This window comes from Cricetulus griseus, chromosome 5 (assembly GCF_003668045.3).
Source record: "Cricetulus griseus strain 17A/GY chromosome 5, alternate assembly CriGri-PICRH-1.0, whole genome shotgun sequence".
NCBI lineage: Eukaryota > Metazoa > Chordata > Mammalia > Rodentia > Cricetidae > Cricetulus > Cricetulus griseus.
Window position 1 is genome coordinate 127,154,128 of NC_048598.1, and position 10,993 is coordinate 127,165,120.

Below are 10,993 nucleotides of genomic sequence, written 5' to 3' on the forward strand. Positions count from 1 at the left end.
GAGCCATCTCTCCAGTCCCTTTTTCTTTTTTCTTTAACTTGTGTTCCCAATCCTCTTGTTTCAATTCTTCCAGAGTGCAAGGATTACAGATGGACACCACCACACCCAGATTAATACACACACACACACACACACACACACACACACACACACACACACACCATGCAGTGCTGAGCATTAAGCCCAGGGTCTTTCTTTCAGTCATGTGCTCTCTGGGCAAGCACTCCAACATGGACACACAGTCCTTCCTGCTCCCAATTTCAGTGCTTTAAACTGAAAGAAAAAGAATAAGACAGGGCCCGGTGGTGGTGGCGCACACCTTCAATCCCAGGTCTTGGCAGGCAGAGATAGGCGGATGTCTGTGAGTTCGAGACCAGCCTGGCCTACAAGAGCTAGTTCCAGGACAGCCTCCAAAGCCACAGAGAAACCCTGTCTCAAAAAAAAAAAAAAAAAAAAAAAAAAAACTAACTAAATAAGCATAAGACAGGAAACCTCACTCTTCAGGACCTGTGTGGATGTAGTCTGCTCTGATGGCTCAGGAGCCCCACAATGGTCAGAGACTGTACTCAGTACTTGGGGAACAAAGCTCACCAATGAATGCTTTTGAGGCTGGCTGGACAACTGCACAGGGGGCTGGCTGTCCCAGCCTTGCCCTGCTTCCTCCTGGAATTTTTTGTTTGTTTGTTTATTAATTTATTAGTGGCTGCAGACTGTGTCACATGCCTGGTTCTCCTAGTTTAAACTCTGAGGTTTAAAACACTGTTACTTTGGATTTCTGCACAAATAGCAATTTTTACTATCACAGGAAATTATACTAATCTAAAAATACTCAGATAGTATCTGCAATGGTTACTTCTTTTTTTGTTTGTTTGTTTGTTTTAAAAGGTCTTTCTATGTAGCCCTGGGTGTCTTGGAACTGTTATATAGACCAGGTTAGCCTTAAACTCATAGAGATCTTCCTGCCTCTCCCTGGGATTAAAGACAAGTGCTACCACACCTGGCTGGCTAATTTTGATTGTGGACAGGATCTAGGCATGTCTGTGAGAGATTATCTGGAGTAGGTTACTTGAGTGGAAAGAAGCACTTTCACTATGGGTGGCATCCTTCCATGAGCTGGGGTCCTGTACCGAATAGATAGAAGAAAAATAACCGAGTGCTAGCGTTCATCCTTTCTGTTTCTTGAAGGTGGACCTAATGTGGCCAGCTGCCTGAAGAAGCTTGTACCTTCAAACCATGAGCCAAAATAAATCCTCTCTCAAGTCGCTTTTGCTAGGCATGTCGTCACCGCAGCAAGAACACAAATTCGGAATATAAATCTAAGATTTAAAATGTGGGGCTGGGGTTGTGGGCCAGTTTGTAGAGTGCTTGCCTGGCAAACAGAAAGCCCTGGCTGGATCCCCAGTGCCACATAAATGGTGTGGTAGTGCACACCTATAATCCCATCATTTGTGAAGTGGAAACAAGAGCTTCAGAAGTTCGGGCTGGAGAGATGCTCAACTGTCAAGAGCACTCATTGCTCTTGCAGAGGATCTGGGTTTGATTCCCAGCACTCATAGGGAAGCTCACAACCATCTGTAACTCCAGTTCCAGGGACTTTAACACCATCTTCTGACCTCCCCAGGCACCAGGCATGCAAGTGATGCACATATATACCTGCAGGCAAAACACACATAATATAATGATTAAATAAAAATGACTAGGCAGTGGTGAGACAAAACTTTAATCCCAGCACTCAGGAGGCAGAGGCAGGCGGATCTCTGTAAGTTGGATGCTAGCCTGGTCTACAGGGTGAGTTCCAGGACAGCCAGAGCTGTTACACAGAGAAACCCTGTCTCAAAAAACAAAAACAAAAACAAAGGTAGACTTCACCATTTGTGAATTATGCCTCAGTGACACCCAAATATAGAAAAGGTTTTAAGTTTAATGAGTCCAAATATTTAATCTTTTAGGAAAAATAATAGCCAAAATATTTAGAGATTAGGGGGAGCCCAGAAAATGAAGGAGAATTCTGTTTCTTCTGAACTCATGGCTCACTGCTGGCTATGCCACATTTGGTGGAGAGCTCCATGCCAGGCTGGCTAGTTGTTCTGGCATTCTGTCTGTGCAGTGCTGCATTTCAGTACCCCAGTGTCCAAGGGCAAGTCTACAGGCTAGAGATACCCTAGTTTGGCATGACCTCCGTTAGACATGTAACTAAAACCCTTGTTCTGCACACCAAGTCCATGAAAAGCCTATCCTAGGATCTTGTCTGTTGCCAGGTGTTAGCCCAGAGAACCAGTGTTGACAGATACTGACCATATCTTCCTCGCACATGAAGGAAGAGGTATCAGTGCAAGAGTCTGGTCCTGAAAGTGTGGGCTTAGAGTGGTAGAGTTCATGGTGAACTTGTACAAATCCCCTGATTCAGTATCTAGCATCTCCTCCCATCACAATAAACATTTGTGCAGTTACAAGTGACTCCGTCTACCTCAGTGTCCTCCTGCACTCTGCAAGTCCTGGGAAAGCAGAAATGGAAGGCTCAAGGGTGTAAGTGTTGCGAATGGTGCAGGAGAAGCTTAGTCCTGCCCACTAATTACATAGCCATGAGGATCACAGCTGCTGGCAACGTGCCTTAGTGGCAGAGCACTTGCCCAGCACTCACAAGACCCTGGGTTTGATTCCCAGCACAGTTACAAATCTATCCTGGTGCTCCACTATCTGGCTTGGATGAGGATCATCTAACAACTACAGAACTTCAAAAGCTCCTGGACAAGGAGCCCTTGCTCCCACCCTTTTCCTTGAACTTATTCCTTAAGACCCAGATGAAAGCCAGGGCTAAAAGTCTTGAGTTTAGCCACAAAACAAAGGATGAGGAATCTTGCTAACATGGGGTAACTCTTTGCACCGTTCTGGTTGGCTGACATGTACAGAGGCCATGCTAAGGGTGGCAATCCCAGCCCCTCCCTTCCTGGATTTTCTTTCACTGTTCATGAGGCTTGAGCCAACTTGACTGTGAGTGTCAAGTGGGCACATGTATTTACTCCATCCCCAAACTCATGAAAAGCCCCCAGGAAACCAAATAGAGAGGGGCATGGACACTCTAGACTTCAGGGTTCAAGTAGGACTGTAAGAAACTAGCATGCTTGGTGGCGACTACAGTCTGCAAAGGGTAGTGTGCCTTTTCTATTAGGAAAATTGATTTCACAAAGCTTTATCCCAAGTGTGGTGACGGTCTTGTAATCCCAGCACTCATGAGGTACAGGCAGAGGCAGGAGGATGTTGAGTTTGGGGCCAGCCTGAGCTACACAGACCCTGTCTCACATAACAAAAATAACCTTTCAGAAATTCTCAAGAGCCAGGTGTTGCCAACAGCCTTAATTCCAGCATTCAGGAAACAGAGGCAGGTGAATCCCTGTGATTTTTGAGGCCAGCCTGGTCTATGTAGTGAGTTCCAGGACAGCAGGACTACATAGAGAGACCCTGCCTCAAAAAAGTAAAATAGTAGCAACAATAATAATACTAATAAAACAAAATTCTGAAGCAAGTAAAATTCTCTGTGTATGTGCCGTGCTTGTATAACATAGGGCTATAAGTGAAGCAGACAGCCAGATGTAGTTTCAGGGTCTTGAAGATGCTACCAACTTTTCAGTGGGTCCTGAGATTGGGAAAATAGTCTCATTGCACCCAATTATTACTATTAAGTTGTAATTAGAAAATAGCAGAGGCCGGCCAGGAGTTGGTGGCACATTCCTTAAATCCCAGCACTCGGGAGGCAGAGGCAGGCGGATCTCTGTGAGTTCGAGGCCAGCCTGGTCTCCAGAGCAAGTGCCAGGATAGGCTCCAAAACTGCACAGAGAAACCCTGTCTCAAAAAACAAAAACAAAACAAAACAAAACAAAAAAAGAAAAGAAAATAGCAGAGGCCAAACCTAGTGGTACATGCCTGTAATTCCAGCACTTGGGAGGCTGAGGCAGGAGGATCAGATAGATGTTCAAGGTTTGCCTGTCTCACAACACAATCAAAGTAGTAGGAGCAGAACGAAATGAGGGCTTTAGGAAAGCAAACTTGTGAAACAACCAACTAAAGTTGATATCATGTGAATAATGTAAGCCCTTCCATGCTGTGGCTCGTTTATGAAACCATAGAGATTAACAATTTATAGACTAATATAATACAGAAAAGACAGGCTGGGTAGTGGTGGCACACACCTTTAATCCCAGCACTTGGGAGGCAGAGGCAGTTGAATCTGGGATTTGAGGCTGACTTGGTCTACAGAGCAAGTTCCAGAACAGTCAAAGCTACACAGAGAAATACTGTCTGGGGAAAAACAAACAAACAAAAAAACAAAAAAAACAAAACCCACAACAAACACCACCCTCAAAAAAACAAAACAAAAACAGAAAAGCAACTCATGCAATTGGTAAGAAACAATGAAACTTCCTTTTTGTTTGATTTGGTTTTGAGGTCTTAGGGAAGAAACATGTATCTATCAAGTACTGTGTCACTGGGCTCCAAAGCCCAAAGTTCGGAGGGCATCAAATTCAGAACTGCTCGCTCTTATAGTTGTATCAGCTTGGAGTTCTGTTTGCATTCCTTTGCTGGAGGTGGACTCCTTTATGCGTGGGTGGTAACGTCTGTGCACCCCTAGGAGAGTGGAATGTTCTCATTGGTGTGATTGTCACAGTTTTAGGAAGTGAACGTAATTTACCACATTCCTTTTTAAAGACACAGATAAATAAGCTAATATAACATTTATTCTGTATTAGTCAGTACATCAATTAATTCATCTTGAAAACCTTTTCTCTACAGAGTATTGTTTCTTTAATATGACCCTCTGATTCACAGGAATACTAATTTTAAGGAGAATACAAATTGGTACTCTTATTTTATAATGGCTCATTCACTTAACATTTCTACAGGCAAAGAACTGCCATGTGTGGCATTATTCCGGCCTTTCTCCTGTGCCTGATCACAAATCAGAATGCCACTGTATTCAGGTCCCAGCTCTCCCATTCCAGACAAAACCACTCTTTCTACTTCCCTGTTTTAGCATTTATCTTTTTGCATTGTCTGTGGCTCTGCTTTTCCCTGTCCTGGCTTCTGTTGCCACTTTCTTCCCCTCAACACACACACACACACACCCTGCTCAGGATGAGCTGTGGGAGGTCCTAGTATCAGGATATAGACAGGCGGTAAGCCTAATACATATTGGATCTAACTTAATCGGGGCACATACTTTATGTAGATTCATTCTAACAAATTTTTGTCATCAAGGATCATTACAAAAAAAAATCCTTTAAAAATGTGCAATAAAATGCAGTATGGATTGAAAATTTCAATTCCATATAAGAAACTGTTACAAAGTAAGACAGGTACTCGAACCTAACCTAAAGAACTCTACAACTTACATGAAGTTATTTTTAAAAAAATGCAAAAATGGCAGGCAGAATAGTCAAATCCTGGCACAGTTAGTATTAAACTAGAAAGCAGAATACTTACTCAGTAAAGCCAACAGAGGGATCTTTTCAAACACGGGGTTTGAAAGTCTAACAGTTGTTTTAAAAATCCTGCCACAACCCCTTAAAAAATTCTCAACTATAAAAAATAAGGCAAATTGAAGTTAGACTTTTGCAGATGAAATGGACTCTGGGCTACATGTACAGGCAAGGCTGGCCCAGGGTCTTCTCACAGGCCACCCATCATCTCTCAGAAATAAAGCTGTGTCTAAGACTCCACTAAGTAGTAGACCAATTAAGATCATCGTGATCTTCGTACTGTCAAACCCATTGCCTTGGAGGAAAATTATGCAGGCACCTTCTCTGAAGCTCCATTTGTGCCACGTGCTTATTATTCGTGGAGGTGGAGGAGGTGGCAAGAACATGATTCCTGTTGGAAAGTTCTTTTGTTTTCTGCTACCTTTACTTAAATGCTACCAGGTACTATTTTTAATATCCTAAAAAGTTCTTTGAAAAAATGTTAATAGTCACACACACACACACACACACACACACACACACTAGAGACAAGTGCTTATATTCTCTGTGTTGTAAGAACTGAGTGAACAATACTTGGCTCTTAAGAGAATATATTGAAAAATTATCAAGTATCTGATAGACCCCCCCCCAGCCTTTGAAAGTTCCAAGTTCAAAAAGAAACCCAATATTAGCTGATAATGTTCATTAAAGGCAAGTTTCAATTAAAATTAATGTGAGTGACTAATGATGCCTTTAAACTGGTCAGTTTAAGCCCAAAAGAGTATAAATTGAATAAGAACCTTCATATTTTGCATGGAAGGTCAAACTGCTTGAAATATATCCTATCATAATAAAATATGGTGGGATGGAGAGATGGCTCAGAGGTTAAGAGTGCTGACTGCTGTTCCAGAGGTCCTGAGTTCAATTCCCAGCAACCACATGATGCCCTCTTCTGGTGTGCAGATATACATGGAAGCAGAATGTTGGATACATAATAAAGAAATAAATCTTAAAAAAATAAAAAATAATAAAATATGGTAATTTCCAAGCCATCCCTCTGGTTCCTGCTTATTTTTGTAACAATAGAACAGTTTGGATCATCCTAAATTTCCCTATGATTTGGCCATTTAGCAGATATATCAGATTGCAACCCACTGGTGAATTTCTGTATTCTATTTCCAGATGGAAACTCTATTTAAGTCCCTAGGGAAGTCAGAGAAACCAATTAAGAATGAACAAGAATATATTTTCTTGTAAAAACAACCAATTGTAATACATTCTAACCAAAGGTGTATTTATAGGGAACACACACACACACACACACACACACACACACACACACACACACACACCCCAAAACTTGAAATTTGGGCCTACCTTCTTACCTCCAAAATTACATATTCCCTTTGTGTCTGTTTTTCAAAATCCCCCAATCCAAAATATCCTCAGTAATTGCTAAGTGTTGTATGTTTTATAGCTTTTTCTCATTCATAAGATTATTAGAAACTTTAATACAAGTATATTGGCTTGGAGACACTCTTATAGTAAACAGATACAGGATTATTTAAAATACTGCAAAGCGCACCAACCTTAATCAGATATTTAAAACTGTTCATTTTAAACATATTTGCTGGTACCTATACAAGTCTATTAGCACCATACACAGTGGGTTAAAGTATTCTCTCAAAGATGACTTAGCAGTTATTTTATCTCTAAAAGGTACACAATTAAAAGAAATTTACTGGGGGGAGTCATGTGTTTTTATCTGGCTAAATTTAAAACATGAAGATAGGCAAGCCTGCAGGAAATAGCTTCGCATTCCAGCTAAGAATCTTGCTAAACATCCACCATTTGGTTAAATTCCAAAGCCACATTAGTTACTTCTGTAAGAGATCACAATATATACATTTACAAAATGAAAGTATAGGTAAAAGGAATGTATACATATGTAGTCCATAAACACTATATGCAGAGCCGATGAAAATCATTGCCTCCAGATGCTCTTCAACAGCCACCACACCACCTGTCCTGCCTCTGTCGTAACAAGTAGTAACATCATCACTTAGGTTAGATAGTGGGGTGGGGGTGCTGTACAATATGAACCCTAACCTGTGGGGTTGGGAAGTATGTTACAGGATCATGGTTAGACACAACAAAATACACTGGTGTTGAAAATCTATGCTTTAGCATGAATTCTGACTTTTTATTCAGTTGTATACATAGTTCATGTTTGGTGAAGAAGAAATATTTTCACAAGAATATTATGGTTTTCCTGGGCCTTTAGAAGTGGCTCTGTTAAGGGCATCCTTTGTTATCTAGGAAGTTTGCCTTCTGGATGAAAAATACTATTCCCTTCATTTATTTGTTTCTAACGTCTCATCAGATAGGTCCACACGGAGATGGGTATATACAGGTCTTCTGGGCAGAAGGAAGACGGGGAGAGAAGAAAAAGCACTCCCCTGTTTCCACGCTTACACACTTGTTAACTACTCGCCCGGCTGAAGAAACCTGTGAATGGCTTTGTAAGGAACCCGTGAGGGACAAAACACCAGCCCACCTGACTCACCATTAGAAATAACAGGAAAACATACTGTAAAAGAAAAGCAAAGGCAGTGTTCGCCTATATACAGGGTCGAACCATCAGGAAAGACCCAGACTTCACGACATTAGGGAACAGCAAGGAGCACACAGCACACCAAGTGTTCAATAAGTAGTCTTTCTCAACACACTGAACTCATCGTAGGTCATTCTGCACCTTCCTGCATGTCACTGCACCTTGTGATCTATGCTGACTCCCTCCAGTCCAGAAGTGACTGTGTTTCAATGAGTTTTATAAACTTCATTTTTTCTTGAGCACTTCTGGGCTGGAACTTCCCCTCTAAATTCCACAGATGACAAGCCTTTAATTTATTACTGAGAAAGAAGTGCCACAAATGTATAAAAGAACTCATCTTTGAGTTGTTTTCTTCCTTTCCCATGATCTGGAAATGAAGTCACTGTAACAGAGTATTTATTTTATTATCCTCAGACACCATTTCATTAACCAGCTGTTCTACAGACAACTGGATAGCATTGTTGACGAGAGAAGAGGCTGTTTCTATTAAGAGTGTCTCATATTGTTCTGAAGTTCTCCCTTCGAAATCACTATCATTAGCAAAAACCCCTACTTGCTCATTTTCCATTGAAATTAGGAATTGCTTGGGGACATTTTTAGATTTCTTAACATCAAATTCACTGATTTCAGTGTCAGTGATGATAATAGCAATTGGCTCCATTCTTTTGCTTTCTTCTGATCTGGGTTTCTCTGTATCGATTCCATTTTCTTTCAGATCTGGTGCCTGGCTCAGTGCAGCTTCCTCTGTCTGGCTCAGTTTACCTTCCACTACCTGGGCCACGGCGTCTTCCTTTGCCTGGGCCACGGCGTCTTCCTTTGCCTGGGCCACTGCAGTTTCCTCTGCCTGGGCCACGGTGGCTTCCTCTGCTTGGGCCAAGGCAACTTCCTCTGCCTGAGCCACTGAAGCTTCCTCTGTCTGGCTCAGTTTACCTTCCACTGCCTGGGCCACTGCAGTTTCCTCTGCCTGGGCCACAGTGGCTTCCTCTGCTTGGGCCAAGGCAACTTCCTCTGCCTGAGCCACTGAAGCTTCCTCTGCCTGGCTCAGTTTACCTTCCTCTGTCTGGGCCACAGTGGCCACAGCAGCTTCCTCTGCTTGGCTCAGTTTACCTTCCTCTGCCTGGGCCATGGTGGCTTCCTCTGCTTGGGCCAAGGCAACTTCCTCTGCCTGAGCCACTGAAGCTTCCTCTACCTGGGCCACGATGGCCACGGCAGCTTCCTCTGCCTGGCTCAGTTTACCTTTCTCTGTCTGGGCCATGGTGGCTTCCTCTGCTCGACTCAGTTTACCTTCCTCTGTCTGGGCCACGATGGCTTCCTCTGCTCGGGCCAAGGCAACTTCCTCTGCCTGAGCCACTGAAGCTTCCTCTGCCTGGCTCAGTTTACCTTCTTCTGTCTGGGCCATGGCAGCCATGGTACCTTCCTCTGCCTGGGCCATTGCACTCTTGTCTGCCTGGCTGACAGCAGCTTTTTCTGTCTGGCTCAATGTAGTTTCTTTGGCCTGGCCCAGCACAATTTCTCCGGATTTCTTTTCTTCAGCTGTACTCTTTCCACTTCTGTCATCTTTTCTACTTGGTGCACTTTCTTGAATGCCATCCCTGGGTTCTTCCACACTGCGTTGATAGGTGGTTGCTGGTGAGGCAGGAACATCAGAAGCCACTGGACGGGGGCTGTCTGTTTCTGAACTCCCGAGTGGACTTGCTTGCTGCGCTTGTACGCTTGGCTTTTCCTTAATCCCTTTAGTTTCCTTCTCCAGCACTGGAGTTCCCATCTGAATAGCAGAAGCCTCCTTTTCTAATTCCAGTTCTACAGAAATCACATTCTCTCTAGATGTGATGCTGTTGCTGACATGCGATTCTTGGGCCTCCTTACTGTCCACCAACCCACCTTCCTGTGGGCCCTGTATGGACTTAGCTTGGTCAGTTGACTGAGTCTGGGTTTTTGTCTCCAAATCCTCAGCCCCTCCTTGGACTCTGAGGTTGTAGTCTGAATCGTCTGTGAGTTTAGAATGATGACCTCTCTTTGCCCCTCTTGAGAATCTTATGCAAGGAATCTTGAGTCTGGATTTTGCCTTTTTCTTAGGAAGAGCCGAGTCCTCGGGCTGTACTTCAGCCTCAGATGGCTTCTGCTTCTCCGAAGACCCTGACCTTTTCCTGTGTGTGACAAGGCGTTTGATGGAGGCCCAGGCCCCTGCTGGCTGTGGCTGATCAGAAGCCCCAGCTTCTGGGGGATGCTTTTTTGTGGCCTCAGCAGTTTTGGAACCAGATTTAGGTTTCATCTTGTTTGCTTTCTTCCTTCTCTTGAAGCAAAGAGTGGCTGTTTTTCTCTGCTGCCTCTCTTCCTGAGGACTAACAGCTACTGGCCCCTTCTCATCCTTAGTTTCTATCTGAATCTCAGAAACTTTGGTCTCCATTTTTACACTACACTCTTTCATTCTCTGGGAAGTGTCTTCTCTCTTCCTCTTGAAGCCTTTTGTGACAAAAATATCACACCAAGTCCAATTTCTCCTGGGTGCCTGCCCTGCTTTCACTCCACAGTTGTTTCTATAGCTTTTTCAGGACATAACTGCCTTGTTTATCTGTTGCTTATGATTCTTCCTTTATTTTCCCCTTCGAATGAAAGCTCTTTCCTGGATAAAATTCGCCTTTATTCAAAGATCAACCTGATAAGAGAAAAAAGTGGGGTTATATTTCACCACGAGCCTATTATTTTTAATATAACTTACGTTATATGGGGCATATGCCCTGTGGTACATACCAAAACAACCATGGCTTCAAATTGAGGCTTGCTTTTGCCCTATCAAAAAAGCTTCCTGTGTGAACCCATTTTGTTCTATTATTTTTGTTAAAACTTTGTTTGTGGTCACTCTGCAAGAGTGCCCTGGTCCTTAGTTGACTTCTCCATGAATTTTATAGCCCCACATAAAAAGTTT

General features: G+C 43.1%; 1 protein-coding gene across 2 annotated transcripts; it reads right to left on the reverse strand.

Moving 5' to 3' along the window:
- Window positions 1–7,450: 7,450 nt before the first annotated feature.
- Window positions 7,451–10,700, reverse strand: Akap5 (A-kinase anchoring protein 5). 2 transcript variants are annotated; one of them, XM_035445894.1, is made up of 2 exons: window positions 9,575–10,700; window positions 7,451–8,809 (listed from the first exon to the last, which is right to left on the reverse strand). In XM_035445894.1, the coding sequence occupies exons 1-2, from the start codon at window positions 10,493–10,495 to the stop codon at window positions 8,447–8,449; spliced, it is 1,284 nt and encodes a 427-aa protein (XP_035301785.1). In that variant the 5' UTR covers window positions 10,496–10,700; the 3' UTR covers window positions 7,451–8,446. The 2 variants fall into 2 exon arrangements, with proteins under 2 accessions (XP_035301785.1, XP_035301784.1); XM_035445893.1 differs by having other exon boundaries at window positions 7,451–10,700.
- Window positions 10,701–10,993: the final 293 nt, after the last annotated feature.

Coding starts and splice junctions, on each gene's coding strand:
- Akap5 (XM_035445893.1), bottom strand. CDS start 10,495: ATGAAAGAGTGTAGTGTAAAAATGGAGACCAAAGTTTCTGAGATTCAG.